General features: G+C 47.8%; 1 protein-coding gene across 2 annotated transcripts in view; it reads left to right on the forward strand.

Annotated features, from left to right (window-relative positions):
* The window catches only part of UCK2 (uridine-cytidine kinase 2), an 88,421-nt gene that overhangs the window by 60,741 nt on the left and 4,538 nt on the right, over positions 1-23,142 (forward strand). For both annotated transcript variants that reach the window (XM_020904607.2, XM_020904609.2), the window contains exons 2-6: positions 6,137-6,296; positions 7,095-7,191; positions 14,433-14,575; positions 20,449-20,546; positions 22,297-22,345. In XM_020904607.2, coding sequence (XP_020760266.1) covers positions 6,137-6,296; positions 7,095-7,191; positions 14,433-14,575; positions 20,449-20,546; positions 22,297-22,345 — 547 coding nt within the window. The remainder of the gene's footprint in view (positions 1-6,136; positions 6,297-7,094; positions 7,192-14,432; positions 14,576-20,448; positions 20,547-22,296; positions 22,346-23,142) is intronic.

Genomic DNA, 23,142 nt, shown 5'->3' on the forward strand with positions numbered 1-23,142 from the left:
TCTTACTTAATGATAGTGGCAGGGAAAGCTTCTGTGAAGACGTTATGTGACTTACACTCAGTCCCAGAGTGAAGGAGTTCGGTAGGGTCTTCCTGCCTGAGGAGACTGAGTGTCTGGTCCTCTTGCACTCAGCTGCTGGGTGGTGCCTTCAGGGCAGGTATTAACTGATGTCCACGAGCCATCCTGAGGGGCTGGGAGGGAGTGATGCCGCAGGTGCCTCCGCCGGAGCGGGCTTGTTTTAAGCCCCAGGCTGTGTCACTGCTAGATTTTCCTCCACCTGAGCTCTCTCTCACGATGAAGCAGCTTACTCTGAGCAGGACAGACAGCTTGGTGGAATCCTGCACTCTCCCGTAAGGCTGCCTTGAGAAATACCCACCCCGTCTCCTGAGGACATAGCCAGCCTGAAGCCCTCTGCGCTGCTGAGCTGTGTTGCTCTGAGCTGACCAGCTGGGGCTCCTTCCAGCTTATGTGTTGGGGTGGCTGGTGATTCTTCTGCTCTGTTTTCCTCTTTTGGCAGTATTGGGGTTGGACAAGAGGATCTTAAGGCAGATCTTAGAAGATGCACACACACACACACACTAGAAATGTCGCAGTAAGATGGTGTCTAGGCTATCTGAGCCCCCCCGCCCACCGTCAGAATCAATTTAGAAAATCACTACTGCTTAGAGCAAAATGGGAATCAGTGAGGGCTCAACAGCCGCCCTGTTGGAAACCACTGGCTGGAAGGGTCCGTGGATTCGCTGGTGACTGACCTCCTGGGACTTCCCAAGTGAGAAGTGTCTCTGGGAAGAGAGACTGCCACGCCGGTCAGCACATCTTTGCACTGGCCTAACGATGAAGTCCAGGCTTGGCATTTTCTAGAAACTACAGTGCAGGAACGAATCTGAAAGTCATCCTGAGTTCTCCATCACCATAGTTGTTTGTGAGACTTAAGCCTATAGACTTCAAAGAATTTTCTAGGCCCCCCAACATTACTGGCTGGATTCTTTAAGCACAGTCCTTAAGACTAAATACCTTGAGTGTGTGTGTGTACTTTTTAGCTTCTTTTTGATATACAAATCACTTGACTGCCTTGAATTACATGAAATTCTGTGAAAGTTGACTTAAATAATACAGTGTGATGAAACAGTATTACATTTCTAAGTAGTTCCCTCCCTGTTCTCTGGAAGTGGAGTAAATTTATATAGAATATTGGGAGTGATGTCAAAGCTGCTTCAGTTATAGAATAGTGAAAAGAATTGTGCCTTTGCAGTTAGAAGATCTGCACTTAGGCTTGAGATTCAGCTCCATGACCTTTGAGCAAGTTATTTAGCTTAATTGGAATCTATAAGCTTCAATTTCCTCGTTAAGGTGGAAAAAAAGATAAAACAATATCTTTTGTAATAGAATTAAGTGAGATAATATCTTCAAAATGGCATAGTAGTGAAGAAATTGTAAATTATCTTCACTGATTCTTCCATTTAATATTTTTTCTTTTTCTAAAAATAACCTCATATTGATCTTAATTTTGTGTTCAGACAGCAACCCTAAGCTGACTTGTCACTGTGTGTCCCTGCAACCCCCCCCCCCCCCCCCCCCCCCCCCGCACTTTAAAATAGTGTGCTAAAAGTGGCAGGGACAGAATCTGTTCAGGATACACTGCACTATGTGTGGAGATACCAGGCAAAACTGAGTTTACCTCCAGCTCCATGAGTGGTGCGTTTGCTGGTGAGGTTTAGCTGGAAGGAGAGTAAGTGGGCTCCAGAGTGGGGCTCCCTGGGTGAGGACCCTGGCTCCACTGCAGCTTGCCTTGGGCAAATCACTCTGCCTCTCTTCACCTCAGTCTTCACTGAGCGGGTGTAATAATAATTGGCCAGCATACAAAGTTGTAATAGTAAATGGAATGATTTAAAAATATTGAGCCCAGTGTGGGCTTCCCTGGTGGCTCAGTGGTAAAGAATCCGCCTGCCAATGCAGGAGGCGCAAGAGACTTGGGTTCAGTCCCTGGGCTGGGAAGTTCCCCTGGAGGAGGAAATGGCAACCCACTCCAGTATTCTTGCCTGGGAAATCCTGTGAACAGAGGAGCCTGGCAGGCTACAGTCCATGGGGTCACAAAGATTCCAACATGACTGAGCACGCACCACACAACTAGCACATAGGAAGAAACTACCTCTAAAGGCACATTCTTCTTATATGAATGATTATTTTTAATTGTGATAAAACATACATATTAGGTTGGTACAAAAGTAATTGCAGTTTTGGAAGTGAATTTTAAATCATTATAACTAGGCTCAAACACATCGTGATTAATGAAAATAGGGACCATTATAATCAACACATATTTGCCAACAAGAAATAAGTTTGTTTATTCCTGTAGCGTAAAAATGGAGAACTGTGCATTAAAATGATGTATAACATAACCACATTTAAGAATGTATTCCAATATCAAACAGCAAAGTTCAGCAATGCAAAACCACATTTACTTTGCACCAACCTAATAGCATAAAATTTACTGTCTTAAAAATCATATTTAAGCATAAGTTCAGTAGTGTTAAGTATATTTGCTTTGGGCCCCAATCTCCAGAACTTTTTCATCATGTAATAAACTATATCCATTATGCAACTCCTCCGAGCCCCTGGCAGTCTCCATTCTACTTTCTATGAATTTGACTATTCTAGATACCTCATGTAAGTGGCATCATATGGTACTTGTGTTTTTGTAACTATAGTTAGTAATAAGTCTTAGCTCACCACAGCAATTATACTCTGTCCCATTTTTAGCATTCTAGAAGCTCATGATTGCTTGTCTTCTTCTGAAACCCTAGTCATTAATTTTTTCCTGTCTCAAACCCTTTCCTAAGAGAAGAAGACGCCTTGCAGCTCCATTTCATCCTTTTGAAGAGGGCGGGATTAGAGAAAAGGGAAATTAACAGTGAAGGAGACATTAAAGGAAGGGCTTAAGTATTTACTCATTGCAGAAGTCCTCTGTAGCACGTCTTCCTTCTGATTGTGTAAAGATTGAGACCTAAGCGCCAAGAGACAGAATAATACAATGAACCTCTCCCTGATTCAGCAGTTATCTAGATATTTGGGGCCCATTTTTAACAAAAATTTCAGGGAGAAGAAAATACTAGAAAAATCTAGATTCACTTAGAGGCTGGTGTTTCTTTGCTTGTTCATGCAGTGGTGTTTATCTCCTGAATGATAAAGGGTTTCTTATGCCTTGGAACTTTCTTTTTTTTTTAGTACTTAAAAAACTAATTTTGTTTATTTACTTACTTGTTTCTGGCTGTGCTGGGTCTTTGTGGCTGCACAGGCTGTTCTCTGGCTGCAGCAAGTGAGGGTACTGCCCTGTAGTGGAGTGGTGTGCTGACTTTTGTTGTCAAGCTTGGGCTGTAGGGCGTGCAGGCTTCCCTAGTTGCGGCGTGTGGGCTCCATAGCTGTGGCTCCCAGGCTGTGGACCACAGGCTCAGGGACTTAGATGCATGTGGGGTCTTCCCGGACCAGGGATGGAAGCCTGTGTTTTCTGCATTGGCAGGTGGATTCTTTACCACTGAGCCACCAAGGGAGCCCTGCCTGGAAACTCCTGATTACCTTCTTTTTATTTATTTTTTTTTTGGAGTATAGTTGCGTTAGCTTCAGGTATGCAGCAGAATGATTCAGTTATACTTCCGTTTTCCAGATTCTTTTCCTCCGGAGGTTTTACAAGACACTGCCTGTAGTTTCCTGTGCTATACAGTAAATCCTTATTGTTTATCAGTTTCATATATAGTGGTGTATATATGTCGACCCCAAACTCCACATTTATCTCACTTCCTCCTGCTGACTTTCTTTAAAAAATTTTTTATTTATGTATTTATTTTTGGCTATGCTGGGTCTTTGTTGCCGAGTGGGCTTTTCTCTAGCTGTGGCAAGCAGGGGCTGCTCACTAGCTGTGCGGCGCAGCCTCCTCATTGCAGCGGCTTCTCATGTTGCAGAGCGTGGGCTGTGGGCGCGTGGGCTTCAGCAGTCGAGCACATGAGCTCCAGAGCACAGGCTCAGTAGTGTAGCGCTCGGGCTTCGTTGCTCTGAGGCATGTGGAATCTCCCCACATCAGGGATCAAACCTGTCTTCTTCATTGGCAGGTGGATTCTTCCCTGTTGAGTTACCAGGAGAGTCCCAGTTCTTTGGACTGCTAGAAGGAATTCTATTTACTAGTGAAAACTGCAGGTATAAACGTTCCCCACTCATAGCCTTACGATGCAAAAAGCAGATGGAAGCTAGGAAAAGGAAATTATGGACCTAGACAAGTATAAAAACAAGTTTTTAACTGCATAGAACCTTTGATTCTGTTACAGCATTTTCATTTTTGAATCTAGTTTAAGTCATATGCAAGCTTTATATCTTCCTGTGATTTTTTTTCTTTTTTGGTGGCACATCTGTCATTCCAAAAATCCCAAGTAGTTTAAGTGTTTTATTTGTGTATTAATATGCAAAACTGCCATAAAAGTAAAATAACTTCCTAATAACTAACAGTTGAGTCAAAATATTATTCTCCCACAGATCCTTATAAAATGCCAGTGTATTTCACAACTTATAAAACAGGACATACTGTGCCAAATAGTTTTAATTTACATTGAGTAGTACAACAGGAATAGCGAGTTTTCCTTATGCTTGGACGAATCAAATACATTCTTCATATGAAGTGTAACTTTTAATGAAAAGTTTGCTGGTTTTTCCCCGTTAAAATCAGTTGGTAAAATAGTCTCAATTGTAGGACTTATAAGGCTGAGCCCAAGAAACCTCTAACTGTGCTCATTCTTTCATTGCTTGTAATCACATCAGCCAGTTCCATAAGGGGACTTCCATTACATCTTCTAGAGGTTTTGTGATGTAGGCATTCTTATTTTTCAGGTATTCTTTGTAGCAAATGAGAAAGAAATCAGTTATTTGATAAATAAAATCCTTCACTACCTCATTTTTAAAAAGATCTTTATTGATGTGGACCATTTAAAGGTTCAAACATCTTTGTTTTATTTTTTTAAAACTTTCGGCTGTGCTGTCTTCGTTGCCGTGTCTGGGCTTTCTCTAGCTGTGGTGAGCATGCCTCAGTAGTTACGGCCTACGGGCAGCATGTGGTATCTTCCTGGACCAGGGATCGAACATGGTAAGAGGCAGGCAGACCACTGGACCACCAAGGAAGCCCTGAAATTATTTATTGAATTTTTTACAATATTGCTCCTGTTTTATGTCCCCACCACCGGCCACAAGGCACATAGACTCTTAGCTCCCTGACTAGGGATCAAACCCACACTCCCTGCGTTGGAAGGCAGAATCTTAACCACTGGACTGCCAGGGAAATCCCGGCTGTCTCATTCTTTTGAGTGTACTTGTTTTTATACTTTTCCTTTTACAAAGAGTGTAAGTTCATTGGACAGAAAATAAGTCAGATATGTGTATTACAAGTTCAAGTTCATTGGGAGCTGGTGTCCCTACTCTTAATTAGAATGCCCCTAAGTTGCTTCCGGGATTGGTGATGTTCATGTCTCCAGCTCCATAAGTGGGGGCATACACCTGTGAAAAGGCTGCCTGGTGTACTGTGCAGACCATGATGTCCGTGGCTGTAGACCAGAGCAAAAGACTGAAGTAGGATGGAAGCCAAGGTCTTAGCTGGCTGGCAGTGAGTGAGGCCGAGATTCCTCTGATATAAAGAGATGTGTAAGGGCATTCTTATAAATGCTCAGTCATTTCATGACCCAGCAGCCCTTTGGCCCATCAGCACATCTTCACTGTGCCCCTTCCCTAATTTCTGCTGTCTTTTTTGTCTAGTATCTATCTGTACTAGGGTGGAAGTAAAGAAGGATAAAATAGCGTCACCTTTTATTTGTGACTTTGGGGAAGGCTTTATGAAATAGAAATAGAGATTACTGCCCTCCTCCCCATGTCATCACTGTGGATACTTCAGCATAGTGATTTGTGTTAAGGAAGGGGGGAGGAAGAGACTTCTGGGCCCCCTGAATTCCTTCTCAGCAGACATATCCTCCCTTCCCCTAACGCATCACCCACGGTGGTAGCCCTTGCGTTCTTCCTTCCAGAGGCCCTTGCTGGGGGCACACACAGTCAGCTCAGTGCCTGGACCTCATCTTGTGGTCTGTGGTGTCCTCTTCTCTCCTTACAGTCTTCCGTTTGTGCTAAGATTGTGCAGCTTCTGGGACAGAACGAGGTGGACTATCGCCAGAAGCAGGTGGTCATCCTGAGCCAGGATAGCTTCTACCGTGTCCTCACGTCGGAGCAGAAGGCCAAAGCCCTGAAGGGCCAGTTCAATTTTGATCACCCAGGTGAGTTGGGGCATTGGAAGGGCGTATGTGGGGGTGTTGATTGAAGAAGTTGCTTAGACTCTCTGAGTCTGTTTCCTAGCCATTGAATGGAGGACTCTTAGGTATCTTGCAGGCTTGTTGTGGGCTTATAGGAAAGAAGGGTTTCCACAGTGGCTTCTGTAATGCTTGGCTCCTTACATACTGATCGAATCTGTGTCTGAACAAGGGTGACTCTTGGAGAAACCCATGACTCAGGGCGGGACAGACACAGGCCAGAGCAGCTGGTTCTCCTGCCTCCTCTGGTCCACAGCAGCCTGTGTCACGCCCTGCCACCACCACCTGGCACATGGCTGTACACAGCTTGTGCGTTAAACTCACCCACAGGCAGAAAGGGAGATTGCGGGCCCAGTGATTTTTGCCCTTACAGTCCCCGGGCAGCACACGGCCTCTTTAACTGGTCTAGGGTTCTTTCAGTTGTGGGAGTCAAAACTGCTGTATTGCCTGCTGCCATCACCTAGCCGTGAGGTTATCTATCGTACGCTGGGTTTAGAGAGAGGCAAGAGATACAGGCCAGGGATGAGACATTAAGGCAAAAGAAAAGAATCCACTTCCAGTTCTCAGGACTCACACATTTTGGTTTGAAATGTAGAGTTTGCATCCTGCTTTGGGTTGAAATTAGACTTTTTGGGGGAGAGGGGTGCTTATCTAGGGTGTGATACATATATGGGTAGAACACAGGCTTAGAGGGATGCCTGTTCATCATTATAGGAGAAATCATTTTACAATTAGCAAGCATCTTAACAGTTTGATTTCCTTCAGATGCCTTTGACAATGAACTCATCTTCAAGACACTCAAAGAAATCACGGAAGGGAAAACGGTCCAGATTCCTGTGTACGACTTTGTTTCCCATTCCCGGTAAGTGAGCTGTTCAGGCTGGGGATTGCTTCCTGCTGCTCCTGAGTGCCAGTCTCCTGTCCCCTCCCCGCCGCCTGGTGCCCACTACAGCCTGTCTGTGGTGGGGCAGTGACGTCAGGGTGTCCACAGATACACAGGTCAGGAATTCGTCCGGGTGCTTCCTGACTAGTCCGATCATAATCATCCTGTTTTGTTACTCTGAAGGATGGATTTGCGATTTTGAGCCCAGGTGAGGGACTGCAAATTCACCCTTATCCACATGCCCGAGATGTTGTTCCTAGAATAAAAAGCAAGCGGGCAGGGTGGAGGAACAGGAAGAAGAACAAGGAAGCTGTTATTTCTGCTCCCTGGTTTACTTCGGGTTGGGCTGTGTGGAGAGCTGTGAGAGGCCTGAAGCCTCCAGGACTGGACCCTCTAGGGAGCTTCTCAATCAGGTCAGATTTGTCCTTCCATTTGTCAGTTTTCATGCTTCTGTTTGAAGCTGAAGCTCCAATAATTTGGCCATATGATCCGACGAGCTGACTCATTGGAAAAGACTCTGTCCGATGCTGGGAAAGATTGAGGGCAGGAGGAGAGAGGGCGACGGGATGAGATGGTTGGATGGCATCACCGACTCAATGGACATGGGTTTGAGCACACTCTGGGAGATAGTGAAGGGCAGGGAAGCCTGGCGTGCTGCAGTCTGTGGGGCTGCCAAGAGTTGGACACAACTGAGCGTCTGAGCAACAGCAGTAATGCTCCCGATCAATAGAGGAGCGGGCTGACTTCCATCGCAGCATTCTCCCCTCTGAGCGGTGGAAAGCAGCTTCTGGAGGACTTCCCTCCTGGGGCCTAGCTCCTTCAGAGCTGCCCAGGGCGCTCTGCTCACTGTGGGGCCTCCCAGGCACATCCAACACTCCCAAGTGGTGTGTTCGACCACGTGCAGCTCCTTCACATCCTGGGCTTAGTAATGGCTCAGTAAGTGTTGTTTTTAGCTCTGGGCTGGTTTTGAAAGTTTCTCCCTCCCACTTTTCATTTTCCTTCCTCGTTCTTTTATCTTGTTCTCTCTTGAGTTGATTTTTTTTTTCTTTTTCTTAAATGGGAAATTAGATCTCATGCAACTGTTACTACGAAATACTTCTTTGATTAAAAACTTGATCTTGTTTAATTAATTTACTTTTCAATCGAAGGATAATTGTTTTACAGAATTTTGTTGTTTTCTGTCATCAGTGTGAATCAACATGAACCAGCCATAGGTCCCCTCCCTCTTGAACCTGCTCCCCATCCCACCCCTCCAGGTTGACACAGACCCCTGTTTGAGTTCCCCGAGACATACAGTACATTCCCCTTGGCTGTCTATTTTACATACGGTAATGTAAGTTTCTGTGTTACTGTCTCCATACATCTCGCCCCCTCCTCCCCTCTCCCCATGTCCATAAGTCTATTCTCTGTGTCTTTTTCTCCATTTAAAAGCCGGATCCTTATCTCCCTGTGTGTTCCTTTAGGACACATCTCAGCTTTTAATGCAGTTTAGCTCACACATTCTGTGCTGCTCTCTGGAACTTTCTCAGAACTTGAGGGTGTGGCAGAGGTTCGGTTGGAGGAGGAGAAAAGAGATGGCACATTGGGATGGAAAGCCCAGCTGCTTTGGTTCTCACCTTCATGCCTCTCTGGTTTCTATGGAAGCACTTCCTATTATGAACTCAGTTCTCCTGACATTCAAAGAGCAAGATACCCCTCCTGTATCTGCCTCTACAGACTGTGCGGGAATAAAGGGATGTTTAGATAGGAATTGGAACTAACATAAATAATGCAGGGCTGGGAGAGTGAAGATCTGGGAGGCTGTGGGTGAAGAATCAGAGAAATCATTTCCCACTGATGGCAGACTAGGCCCCTGGAAGAGAACCTATGTTCATGGCAAGTCCATGAATCTGCCGCATCTGGGCCCACAGCCTTTTTTTCCCCTGGCTATAGCTGTACCATGTCTTAGTCGCAGTATGTGGGATCTAGTTCCCTAACCAAGGATTCATGGGGGCATTCAGAGTGTGGAGTCTTAGCCACTGGACCACCAGGGAAGTCCCCACAGCCTTTCTGTGGAGTGTCCACAGTTGCCTTGTCTAGCTGTCATGATCTCCTAAAAACTTTAGATTTTGTTTCACTTTCATCTTGTAAGTTTTCCTTTGGCAAAGTAGCTGGGACCATTTAGGGAAAGAGATTCTGGAAATTGTAGTTTCTAGCCTTAGCAGAGATCAGTGGTGACGTCAGGTTGACAAGAGACAGTCAAGCCCACCCCCCTTTTCAGGTCTAGGGCGGGGTGCTGCTACAGAATTAAAATGCAGTCTGACAACTAAGGCACAGGCCTGTGGAGGGATGTAAAGGAGGAAGGAGGCTGGAGTAGTTAGCGCAGGCACCTGTATAGGAAATGATACTTCAGCTGTGCATTGAAAAGCATAACAAGCTGTGGAAAGGGATCTCCAAGGTGATGGGTAGGGAGGCATTTCAGGGGCAAGCTTCGTGGGAGGCTGCAGTGGGTTGGGTACTGAGGGAAAGGGGTTGGTAAGTGGGGAGAGTGGCAGGAGGTGGATGAGGCTGGGAGGTAGATAGGCCTCAGATCAGGAAGGGCACAGACCTGAGCCTGGGCACAAACGTGTTGGCAACAGGGAGCCAAAGATGGCTGTTATGCAGGAGTGGAGAGGTCATTCCGGTGGCAGGAAAAGAGGATGCACAATGCTGTTTATGAAGCCTTGGAGTGGCCAGGTGAGACACCGATAAGGGCCTGATGGAAGGGAGTGGAGTGAGGGGAGCTGGGTGGAGTCGGGGCCTAACCAGTGTAGTCAGGTGGCAGGAGGTGAAGATGCGTATCTTCTTGGCATGAGCTCCATCAAGTTCATGTATTAACAAAAAACCCCACAGAGTTGCACATCCAGACGTGTTTTACTTTTTTTCTCGTAATTCTGCTCTTTATTTTAAAATCCTGTTCTTTAGTGGCCCAGAGTCCAACTCTTCTGTGAGGCTTTGTGACCATCTAAGATGCCAAATCAGTCCTCGGTGTTCATTGAAGGACTGATGCTGAAGCTGAAACTCCAGTACTTTGGCCACCTCATGCGATGAGTTGACTCAATGGAAAAGGCCCTGATGCTGGGAGGGATTGGGGGCAGGAGGAGAAGGGGACGACAGAAGATGAGATGGCTGGATGGCATCACCGACTCGATGGGCATGAGTTTGAGTAATCTCCGGGAGTTGGTGATGGACAGGGAGGCCTGGCATACTGCGGTTCATGGGGTCGCAAAGAGTCGGACACGACTGAGCGACTGAACTGAATGGAACTGACCTGAAGACCCAAACAGTCCCCCCAGCTCTCAAGGGCCACTTGCACGGGACCCAGCCATTCAGGGTTAACTGATCCCGTTCCACTGTTGGGTTTTTTGTGGTGACTACAAACGAATGTTGGGCGAAAACTGAGAAGTCACCTATTGTCTGTGAATACCTGCCTCTGATCTCCCCTTCTTTATTGTAAGGAATAATTCTCAAGTGAGAAGGTTGTGCTGGGTTGTCCCAAATGCTCTAATACTCCAGGTTTCTTCTGTGAACCTCACAGCCCATCTCTAAAGTCCTGAACAGAACATTGCACCATGCGTGGCTTCCGGCACATCTTGGGCTAGTAGTTGCTCAATAAATGTTGCTTTTAGCTCTAAACCGTTTCAGAATTTTCTCACACCTAGAGCTTCGTGTAGACTAGGGAAGTGATTGATTCCAGCTTCCGGGGGCACCACCCATGGGGCAGGCAGTTCTGTTCTCCTTACTGTCCCAGGACTGAGGAGCCATGACCAAATTGCAACAGTCAGCAGTCTTCTTAGTCTTTATCAGTTAGGCGAGCTCTCAGCACAGACAGTGTCATTGTAAGCGCAGCGCCGTCTGTGTGTCTTCCAGACGGAACCCTAGAAATCCCAGGAAACACATGTTTTCTTTGTTGCCCAGCAGAGCCTTTCCGCCCTCGTCTTGGCCCAGGGCAGCTGTCTAGAGTGACTCGTTATTTCGCTCACTTGTTGATCTCTTTTTCTCTCCATCTTGCTTCCGAATTCTGCCCAGTTTGCTTCCTTATCCTGAACCACAGTGGGCACCGTTTTCCAGTACCTGACATTATCCCAGAGACTGATATGTCTCAACCCTGGCTGCAGACATAGCTGGGGGAGCCTTTTTTTTGTGACAACCTTGGTGGACCTAGAGGGTATTATGCCAAGTGAAATCAGTCAGCTAAAGACAGATACTGTATGATTTTATATATTATTAGACTCTAAAACAGAGAAGGCAATGGCACCCCACTCCAGGACCTTGCCTGGAAAACCCCATGGACGGAGGAGCCTGGTGGGCTGCAGTCCATGGGGTCACAAAGAGTCAGACGCGACTGAGCGACTTCACTTTCACTTTTCACTTTCATGTACTGGAGAAGGAAATGGCAACCCACTCCAGTGTTCTTGCTTGGAGAATCCCAGGGATGGGGGAGTCTGGTGGGCTGCCGTCTATGGGGTCACACAGAGTCGGACACGACTGAAGCGACTTATCAGCAGCAGACTCTAAAAACAAAACAAATGAACAAACAATAAAACAGAGACAATGGTCATAGGTACAGAGAACGAACTGGTAGTTGCCAGAAGTGAAGGGAGTGGGGAAGAAGAAATAGTCAGGGAGATTAAGAGGTACAAATTTTCAGCTACAAAATAAATGAATCACAGGTATGAAGTGTACAGTGTGGGGAATTTACTCAGTAATAGTATCTTTGTGTGGTGACAGGTGATAACTAGACTTACCATGGTAATGATTTTGTAATGTATAGAAATATCAAATCACTGTGTTGTGTGCCAGCAACTGACATAGTGTTGTAGGTCGATTATACTGCAGAAAAACAAACCAACTAACTAAAAGAAAAAGAGATCAGATTGTTGCTACTGCCACAGGGGGTTGGGGAATGGGGAGATAGGGTTTGTGGAGGAGGGAGAATTAGAGGAAGATCAAAAGGTACATGCTTCAGCTTGTAAAGATAAATAAGAACTAGGGTTGTAATCTACAATACAATATAGGTAACACTGCTGTATGTTCTGTGTGAAAGTAGTTAAGAGTAAATCCTAAGAGTTCGTGTCACAAAATTTTTTTTCTATTTCTTTGATATTTATTTTATATGAGATAATGGATGTTCACTAACCCCATTATAGTTATCATTTGATAATTAAGTCAAATCATTTTGTATATACCTTAAACTTACACAGTGTTTTATATCTTAATAAAATCTGGAGAAGCAAATGTAAATTTAAAAAAAATAATGTATAAGTGTGAAAAAAGAAATTACTTCTAGAAATGGGAAACACAATGGCAAAATTTTCAAACTCAGTAAATGTATTAGCAGCAAAGTGGAAAAAAAACTCAATTCAGACAATAGAGGATTGATGTGAAGAAATCATCCGTTAATGCATTAATGCCTTAATGGATGAAGAAAGAAAAAGACAGAAAAAAAAAAACCCAAAAAAGGTTAAGAGATGTGGCCAGTAGTTCAGATCTGAAAAATATTTAATCAGAAGGAAAGGGAAGAGAATAAAGGCAATATCTGAAGAGATAATAGCTTAATTTTTCCCCAGAACTAATGAAATCAAATCCTTAGATTTCATGCCCTACAATCCCAAACAGGAGAGATAAAAAACAAACGTACAAATGAATTCTACTTTTGGAATTGATTAATTCCAAATTAATTGTGGCCTGACAGTTAATTTTTGTGCCTGCTGCAGTTGTACTTCAAAGTTTTGTACAAAGTCGTGTGTATACTTAAACCACATATTTTTGTTAATTGTGTTAGACTTTCCATTTCCTTCTTTATCTGTCAGTTTCTAAAATAAAGAAGTTAGAAGTCTCTCCAATAGGAATGTGGATGCAGTTTGTCTTGGTATTTTTATCTGCTCAATATACTGCAAACCTCTGCTGTTAAGTAAATAAAGTTTCATGACTTTTAAAAAAAAAAAGAAAGGAAGAAATACCTGGGGAGCTTTTAAAAAGTACTGATGCCCTAGCTACACCCTAGACTAATGAAATCAGAGCCCCAGGGGAGTAGGGTCCAGGAATAAAAAGCTCCCCAGATGATTCTTTGTGCATCAGGAGTTACACCACTGTTCTCGAGGCTCCTGACTGCTCTGACCTGGCCCTTTTCTGCCGTCTTTTATGCTCCAGGTTCTATGCTGCAACAGTGCTGCCTTAGAGTTTAGACACGAGCCCAAGGGACTGAGCCAATAAAGAATCAAAGCATGTTTATGGGAAGGAAGTTCCTCCTTAGCGGGCAGCTGCTGTTGACTTCCCTATGTGTGCACAAATAAAGCCTATCATCTTAGGGAGCTTTTGAAATAAATGTTTGGTTTTCTTCACGAATGTCTGCTGCTCTGCCAGTCAGGGCCAGTGGTGACCCTTGCAGCGGTGTCCTTACTTCCCTTCCAGTGAATTCTGAAGTGAGGTGCAATGTGGTTTTAGGACAGAAGCAAAGATGAAAGAGTGCAGTGAAAGTCGCGGCAAGGCAGAGGGAGGCCCCGTCAGGCCCCTCCACTTGCTTTCACTGCCCTGGCTTTTGAAGAGTCATGTTTACATTAGGATCTCTCTGCCTTGGGCTTCCCAGCCCCGTGGGTGGGTGGATGACGTAATGTGTGTCTCTGCTTTGCTGAAGAAGAGCCAAACCAGGCAAGTCTGGGGCTGTTTCCTCCTTCCACAGAGATCCTTCCCGTCCCAGTCTCTTATCTAAAGCTTTCTTATCCCTACCTTTCCCTCTGCCCCTTCTATCTTCCTCCCAGTTTCCTCAGCACTGGGGGAGGGGATGGGCTTCTTGGGAGAAAACTGAATTTCTGTTTTTGAAAGTTCAGAGTGTGAGGTTCCATACATGCCAGGACTCAGGGATCCTAGGGATGCCTCCGGGCGGGGGGCGGGGAAGTGCTCACATCTCCTTTTGTCTGTCTTTATTCTTCATTTAACAGCAGGTTTTTTTCTTCCAAGGAGAGGGACATAGGCCCTCTATTTCTGCCTTGTGGTGAAAGCTCCACAGAGCTGCTTAGGGGAAACCTTTGCCCCAGCTGTACTGGCTCTCATTCTTAGGTCTTCCATAGTGGTCCAAGGGCTCTGTGAGGCTCTGCTTAAACCCTTTCGGCCCCCTTTCAGTCCAGGGGATGGAGCTCCAGACTCCCTCTCCCCTGCTGCTCCCACCTGGCCCAGCTCATCTTCTGCCCTCTGCTTTGCAGGAAGGAGGAGACGGTTACTGTCTACCCCGCAGACGTGGTGCTCTTCGAAGGGATCCTGGCCTTCTACTCCCAGGAGGTGCGAGACCTGTTTCAGATGAAGCTTTTTGTGGACACAGATGCGGACACCCGGCTCTCCCGCAGAGGTGCGTTCCAGAAGCCGCCGACGGCCCATCAGTGGCCTGCGACAGGCCCCTGCCCTCCCCGAGTCTGGGGCCCGGGCTTCCCCCCGGGTGGGCTCCTGTCCCTGGGGCCCAGCCCGGGCCAGTCACTCTTGCCGCAGGGATGTCCTGCTGCCCAAACACTTGGTGACATTTGAGAAGGGGTTAGTTTCACTCAGTATTTTGTTAAAGGTTCGTGAGGTCACAGACATGAAATAAGAAGTTTACCTTATGGTTTTGCTGGGGAGAAGTTTGGCTCCGTGCTCAGTTCCCTGTGATTTCCGCATAGGTGTCCCAGTCAAGATGGGGACTCACTGCGGCACATCTGCGGGCAGGAGCACCCTCTGCTGGCGGCTCTGGGCAGCTGGTCCCATCTGCCCATTCCCCTTGCCCTTGGCTGTCCAGAAAGTTCTGTGAAGCGGTGGTCACTCTGTCCAGCCAGCCTGGGAGCACGGTTGGTTGTCCGCTCTGAGTACCTTGCTTCAGCATGTGCGGAAGACGCTGCAATGCTAGTTGGCAGGAAGCGGAGCCTGTGGATTCAGCCCCGGGGCCCAGAGCAGAGAGCTCGGCAGGCTTCGTGGGAGAGGCGGGGTCCGGACGTGGATGTGCTGGGCTGACGGCGTAGGCAGCCCGAGAAGGCTGCGAACAGACACTGTGGCCGGTTAGCACTGTTGTGCGGAAGACGCTGCAATGCTAGTTGGCAGGAAGCGGAGCCTGTGGATTCAGCCCCGGGGCCCAGAGCAGAGAGCTCGGCAGGCTTCGTGGGAGAGGCGGGGTCCAGACATGGATGTGCTGGGCTGACGGCGTAGGCAGCCCGAGAAGGCTGTGAACATAGACACTGGCCGGTTAGCACTGGGTGATGGGAGGGCTGTCGTCTGCGGGTGACATCTTGGGGCATGAACCACTGAGGAGAGATGGGGAACCCAGCAGAGTTGGAGCCGACAGGACACAGCCTAGGCAGTGGGGTGGAAGTGACTGAGGAGAGGGATGAAGGGTGATTAAAGTTTGAGTCCCATCATGGAGGCGGGGCGACACCGGACACTCCAGGCTTAGCCCTCAGTCACAGAGCAAATCAGTAGCAGATTCAGATTTCGTAAGCCCCAACCCATCCAACCTCAAAGTGTGTGAAGTTTTCCCTTTTCCAGTTCATGAAACGAATTTGTTGTTTATCCAATTTAGTGTGCTTATCGCAAGAGCTGTAAATGGAAATGGCAGAATCTAGAGAAATGAGTCCCTGGGATTTGCTCTCCTAAGGAGTAATAGGATTCATACTCTGTAAGTCAGGGAAGCTGTAGTTGGCCTCCCAGGTAGCCCGGGGAAGGGGGCAATCCGATGGAATGGAGAGAATTCTAGTCCCGGCAGAGCCTCCTCCTAGCTTTGTGATTTTGGTGGCTCCTGTGACCTCCTAGGCATTTTTTTTTTTGTTAACGGGTAATATGAAGGAAACAGTCCTGTTTTTTAGGGTCTTGACACAGGCCAGATAAGGATTGCATGGTCTTCTTTGACAGATAATTGAGACTTGAGCCTGAGAATCTCTTACGCATCTGATCCCAGGGTCTGATTCATAACTTCATTCATGAACCCAGGTCCTGCCCAGGCAGGGCTCTCAGCTCATCTGCTCGGATATCCATGTTAGCTTGCCCGATTTGGGAGGCATCATTGGGGGAAAAATGGGAGTCAGATGAACTGGACTTTATTTTAATCCTGGTTTCACCATTTAGATCCCCTGAAGAAGGGGATGGCAACCCACTCCAGTATTCTTGCCTGGAGAATCCCGTGGACAGAAGAGCCTGGCAGGCTAAGTCCGTGGGGTTGCAAGGAGTTGACACAACTGAGTGACTAACACTTGCAGCTTCTTTCACTTTTCACTGTTTAGTAGATGTGTGACTTGGAGCAGGTTGTGTTTTAACCTTTTTATACCTTATTTTCCTACTGGTTGATCAGGTAATGATTAGTTAGTACTCCTGGGATAGTTGCGCTGTTAGAGGTAATGCCTGGTGATGGCTTTAGTTGATAAATGTCAACGTGGCAGATCAGAAATCTGCTTCATTTGAGATGGTAGCTGATGTTCTGTTTTCCCTAGTGTTCCGTCAAGACTTGTCAGAACCTCAGTAGACATGTCCTCGGGAGCTGGTAACACCTGGGCTGATATCATCATTAGTCTAGCAGGTGGTACTAACGTCCCAGGGGATGGAGTGATGCCTGAGAGAGAAGCTTGTACAAAAAATGTGGAAATGGGAACCACGTTTTGTGGTGTGACACGTCTGATTTAGATGGATGATTGTGGGGTAGATTGGGTAGATCTTACACTAAGACCCTTATGTGAGATGGGGGAGAGGCGTGGGTAACAGTGGCCTCTTCTGGGTTTCTCATGGCCAGCTCTGCACCCTTGCCTGGCCTGGCGCCCCTGCGGCAGCTCACTGTCTGCTTTCGGATCCGCCATCCTGTCACGTCACCTACTGCCGAGTTACTCTCCTGCTCATCTAGTGGGACTTCCCAAATGCTGTTCCTACAAACTCACTCTCTGTCTGCGTAGGACAGGAAAGCGCGCTGTGTGGGCTGGGGTGGGGTGGGGTCAGGGAGAGGGAAGGAGGGTTGGTCAGGAGCTGTGGAGCAGGAGAACACTCCTGGGGACTCGGGTGAGTGCCATGGTCTTGCTGTCTGTGGGTCACATCCTCCCAGAAGGGAAGGAGGCCTGCACCAAGTCTCACAGCCTTGGGAAGGACTTCCTTCCTTCCTGGGGGCCCTTGGTGTCTAGGGAATTGGCCTCCTCCCAGCGAAGCCTGCCCTGCCTCCCTCTCTGTGTGAGTGTGACCTCCCCTTGGATCACAGAGGGCCTGCGGTGGGGCTCTGGGACTGCTGGCCTCAGGCCCCTCCTGCCACGGCTCTCTGTGCAGTTTCCGCAGAATTAGGGCTTCACTGAGCCTTGACGTAGGTGGTTTGTTCTTTTACTAGAATAACACATCTCCCCAACTGATCTTTAGAGGGAATTGACAACCGTGGAGGAACTGTGTTTATTCTGGGCCGTCTACGTTTGATTCTGGGCTCTGGCTGACCAGAAGCAGCACAGGCTGATTTGGAAGGGCGGAGTGGAAGCCAGGCAGGGAAGAGCAGGCCTGTGGTTTCTGCCCTTTACCCTGCAGGGCACGCTGAGATGACCTGTCCCGGCCCAGCAAGTGTGCCGGGGTCGAGTGGTGACCAGGGCCCGGTTCTGAGTCTCTGGAGACTCCGTTTGTGCCAAGGTCTTGTTCTGATTCAGTGGTTGGCTTGGTTACGTTTCCTGACTCTGAGGAGGAGGGCATTTCAGTGTCGTGAACTAGCCGGTCCCAAGTTGTCCTGGGCTCAAGGAGGGGTCCCGTCTGTCTAAGGTGATAATTTGATGGAAGGCTCTTGGGAGCAGAGGTGGGCGATGCCTTCTGGCTTTGCGTGTTCCTGGTGTCTGGACAGCGTTCTGGCCCACTGCTGTCTCCTCTTCCAGCGTGGAAGTTGCAGGATGTCTCCTTCCTGTCTGCCTGTTTCTCTCCACATGTCTGCCCTCCCCTCCCCACTGAAACCCCACCCTCACCTTCCCAGCTACTCTCTGGGACTCCCACCCCCACCCCCACTGGGTCCAGCCTGCTTAGCTGAGTTCACAGTTCGTGTCCTCTTGATGCTCTATCAGGGAGCCACCCCTCTCCTGAAGCTTCCTCAGGTCCTTGTCACCTTCATAATTGTAGTATCTTAGGCTTACTGAACACACACCATGTGCCAGCCATGGTGCTGAAGAATTTTCTGCACATCTCCAATCTTCCTAAGTGACAGCTTTGTGAGACAGGTTGCTGTTGTGGTCTCTGCTTTACAGTTAAGGAAAATGAGCTTTTTGTCTGAGGCCACAAAGGTAGTAGTTAATGGGGTCGGGATTCAAATAGGGTCAGTTTTGCCCCCATCACTCCAGATGATGGGGCAAGAGCAGCTTTGGGCTCCAGGGCAGAGGCAGGTGTGATTCACCTGCTGCACCCGCTCTGTCCCCTCCTGTTCCTCACTCCTGTGACATGACAGGTGATGCTCTAGGCCCGCAAGGCACAGGAGAGCTGCAGACGTGGGCCGAGGGCAGCGGCAGAGCGTTGTGAGAGGGGAGAGTTCGTGCGTGTGTGTGTCCTGGGGGAGGAGGGGGATTTCCACTGTGCTGAGGCTGTCGGCAGTTGTGTGAAATGCGTGTCTTGCAAAACAAATCCAACATCGGGCTTTTGCAGGGTTTTGAGTCAAAGCTGCTGAAGTGCAGGCATGTGTTTGCTTTTTATTTTTCCCCAGCTCTAATGCCCTTTTGGTCTGACTTCTTTTTTTCTTTGGGCTTTATCTGGAGACATGTGAAGAGCTGGAGGCCACACGGGCTGTGTGTTTTGGCGAGCTCAGCCCCTTGGCCCACAGGCCCGCACTCTGGAGGCCCATGGGGCTGAGCCACGTGGCAGCCGTTGGCGCTCCTACTTGGCCGCCGAGTGTCCCTGGCAGAGCAGCGGGAGCAGCTGGAGCAGGGCCCCAGGTCCAAATGCCCGAGAAGACCATTTCCTGGCTGGGTTGGGCTGGGCATGCAGGCAGTGGGGTTTGTGAGGCAAATCCTGACAAGTTAGGGACCAGCCAACCATTTTATTACCCAGGGCTCCTGGGGGGAAGACCCTTGTGAATTGCAGAGCTGGAAGTCAGTGTTGATAGCAGTGTATTACCTGGGTTTCTGGAATGGTGCCTTCCTGACAGTTTTCTAGCCATCTGATCTTACAGACTTCACACCAGCCTGGACTGTAACCACAGACACTCTCTGTTTCCTGCCCCTGCCCATGTGCGTGTGTTCCTGTGTGTGTGCATACATGTCAACAGAGTTATTTACAGACACGACTTTCCAGAAGTGCACTGACAAGTATTCCCTGTCTTGATTTACAGTGAGTTTCATTCCATGCTGAAATGATTACTTGAGAAGTGATTGAGAGGAGCCAGGGGTCCACTGCAAATGATTGTAGATAAATTGATACCCTTCTGGGGTGGGAGGGAAAGATTTTCATAGTCATGATTGAAAACATTTGTAGGGAGGGGTTGCTTTTGATATGGGAGTCAAACTCATTTGCTGAGTTTGGGAGAAACTCAGGCCCAGGGAGGCTAGTGTCCAGTGGCAGAACCAGGATTCTGGACCCTTTTCTGTGCTTTAACAAAAGACTGTTAAAAGCAGCGTTTGATGCGGTAAACACCCCCCACCCTCAAGGAGGAAGAAGGTGGAAGGAAGATGATAAGTTTGGGTCCCTCTGGGCTGCCTCACAGCTCTGGCCCGTGGTCTCTGACACCACAGTTTTATCAGCTTTTGCTTAGTGGTCTCCTCTGTGTCTGAGGGGGGCCAGGCCGACAGAGGGGGCGCATCCACAGAGGGCTGCCAGCCTGAACACAGGTGAGTACATACAAGGGTAACGGGTAAGGACGGCAAAGGAGACACCTCCTGGCAACCTGCCCCTCTTGCCAGGAAGCCCCACCACGTCTCTGGGCCCAGTCTACTTCCTGTTATGAGCTTGTCCTACCTTTTCTGGGGGTTCACAGTGAAGTTTTATTTGGATCAAATGTTGCTTGAAATGAGAAGACTAATGGCCTTTCCCGGAAACCTTTTGCTTCCTAGAGCATTTTGTCATAGCTGAATTTGACTGTAGCAAGACGTGAAAATGCAACTTGTTTTTCCCAAAGCTGCTGCTGACTGGCTCTTGGTCCAGTCTCTCAGGAATCCGGCATGTGACTCATCCAGAGTCCTCGTGGAGCTTGTATGATCCTGATCAGCCCCGCGAAGGGCCGGACATGTGTTGACTCATGCACCGTTTTCTTGATTCTTGTTTTTCCTTCTCTTCTAGTATTAAGGGACATCAGCGAAAGAGGGAGGGACCTTGAGCAGATTTTATCTCAGTACATTACATTCGTCAAACCTGCCTTTGAGGAATTCTGCTTGCCAGTGAGTTGTTCTTGTTTTTCATTGAATTTAGTCTTTAAAATGTAGTCAAACAAACAAAGGTCTGTCCATTGAGCTCCCCGGCCAGGATCTCACTCGCTCCTCTGGCCGCTCCTCTGTCCTCGAGCCCTAAGAAAGGGCAGTCCTTTGTGCTTTGTCTGCTCCCACGGGGGCTCTGACCTGCCACTCTGTTTTGGGGTGCCCTCAGGCTCCTGCTGTCCGATATTCCTGCCAGCTGCACACTTCTTGCTTGGGGAGCTCATGGGGAGGCATTTTATTGAGGGCGCATCGTACCCAAGGGTAGACTTCACCACTTGGGTCTTCAGAAGATTGGTGATGGTTGGCATGTTGGTGCCTGAGACCTCAGCTGCAGTCTTCCCTTCTGAATCTCTTCGGCCACCACCTTTGAGCCCTGTTTTGAGCCTGTCATTGGTCCCTATGTAGGTTCCCCTTTAGGGGGTGTACCGTGGAGGAACAGGCTTCCTGCACTTCCACCCTGGCCCAGGCTCGTCAGGCCTCCCCATGAGCTGGGACCTCTCTAGTGAGACGACTTTCAGAGAAGGAAGGGTAGGGACTGGGCAGTGTGCAGCTTTTAGTGAATCAGCCCTCAGCCTGGGAAACAGCCCAGCTTCCTGAGGAAAGTCAGGTGACCGTCTGGGGAAGGCGGTCAGGGACAAGAGGTGTGGAGTGGTGGGAATGTGAAGGAGGAAGGTGTGGGAGATAGCCTAGCTTTGGCAAGAGTTTTAACTCAGGAGACTCATCCCTCCTCATACGTCTCCTTCGGGCTGGCCACACCATGTTCTCACTCCTTAAGAATTTAGAGCTCAGTTCTGAGAGAGTGAGAGGGGCTGGGTCTTCGCCTGGCCTTGGCTGATGCTTTTAGGGAGACTGGCTCATGTGGGGCTATTGGGAAGCAGTGTAGGGTGGGAACTTCTCTACTTCTCTTAATATTAATAATTAACTTCTTTCTTCTGTACTGGAAAACTATGGTCCCGAGCTGTCTTTGTTTCTTCAAGTATGTTAGTAGGTTTTGCTTCAAAACCGACTTGACTTTTGCTTCAGATCCAGAACCAGGCAGGCTGTGTGAGTCAGCCTGAGTAACCCTGAGGCCCTGCTCATTCCCTGGGGAGGCCTGGGTCACAGGATTAGGTTTCTGGGAAGAGGGCAGAGGTGGCTGTGACGCTCTGAAATTCTGTCCATCCATCTGAGGACCTCTCTGCTCTTTCTAGCTTAATAATAATAGAAAGTATTCTTTTTGGACATAGATTAAGTTTACTGCCAACTTTCTGCCGTTTAACTTGGTTGTAGTGGAACTCAGAATTTACATAAGTATTTTCTAGGTTGTTTCCACTCGTTCCCACTGTGCGGCCACTGAGCCCAGGGAAGACCAGCTCACTCTGCGTAAGCCAGGAGCTGGTACCTGGTGCATCCTCTGCCTAGTGCAGGTTGGGCCTCAGTGGCCATTCAACAGCTTAGTCTGCTATATTTGGTTTCCAAGACCATGTTCATTGTGCAGGTTGTGAGCTGAAAAAGTGTTAAATGTTAATGAGAACTCAGGAAAAAAGCTGATCTATTATAAATTAGATAAAGTGGATAAAATATATTACATTTGAAGTCACAGATTATTGCCCTACGGGATTAGTAGGCGAAGGCTGGCCCTTTCTCCACATTCCCTTGGAGAAGGGCTTGGGCCAGCTTCTCTCTTTAATGCATTGTAATCCATCTAACATGTTATAAATATCTTTCTCCACAGACAAAGAAATACGCTGACGTGATCATTCCTAGAGGTGCAGATAATCTCGGTGAGTCCTCGTGGGGTGCCGTGCATGGGGCGTGACCCCTCCCTTTGTCACTTATACTTTGGATAGGATGTGACCAAACAAGGCTCTACAGGTGTGGCTGAGGCCCTGGCTGCTGCTGTGAGCCAGAAAGGGATTTATACCTACACACCCGGTGTCAAGGACAGGCCACTGTGTTTATGCATATACATAAGCAGGGACAGACATGAACTTGTTCTTGCTTCTCTGGCAGTGATCAGAGGCCAGTGGATACCTTCTGCTGTTGTTCCCAGTGATACCTGGGCACTGTGTATCTAAGGCCATTTTTCAGTTAAAGCAGAGTTCCTTCTTAATTTCATTTAGAAAGATCAACGTAGCTTTTCCTGAGGGGAAAAGGATTTTTACTACTGTGTTTTTATGCATTAGCTTTGCCTTGTCTAGAAAGTAGGAATATCTCTGGACTTAGGCATCAGGGGGCAGAGTTGAATTGGGAGAAGACCCTGTTTTCCTATTCTCTTTATAATTTATTTCAGTTTTCCTCTGCTTAAAAAGTTAATTTTTTGCTGAGCCGTTTGGGGGTTAGTCATAGCAATGAAAATTTCACTATGTATTTCTTCATTCAAGCCACAGTGTGCTCATCACATCCAGGACACTTAATACTGACTTCATCTCCTTTAACCTTCCTCAGCCTTTCTTTGTTTTTTGTGACACTACATTTTTGAGGAGTACAGGCCCGTTTTTATGGAATAGCCCTCAGCTTGGGTTTGCCTTTGTGTCCTCGTGATTGGCTTCAGCTCATACAACGTGCCACATACCCTGGG

This window comes from Odocoileus virginianus, chromosome 5 (assembly GCF_023699985.2).
Source record: "Odocoileus virginianus isolate 20LAN1187 ecotype Illinois chromosome 5, Ovbor_1.2, whole genome shotgun sequence".
In the NCBI taxonomy this organism is placed as follows: domain Eukaryota; kingdom Metazoa; phylum Chordata; class Mammalia; order Artiodactyla; family Cervidae; genus Odocoileus; species Odocoileus virginianus.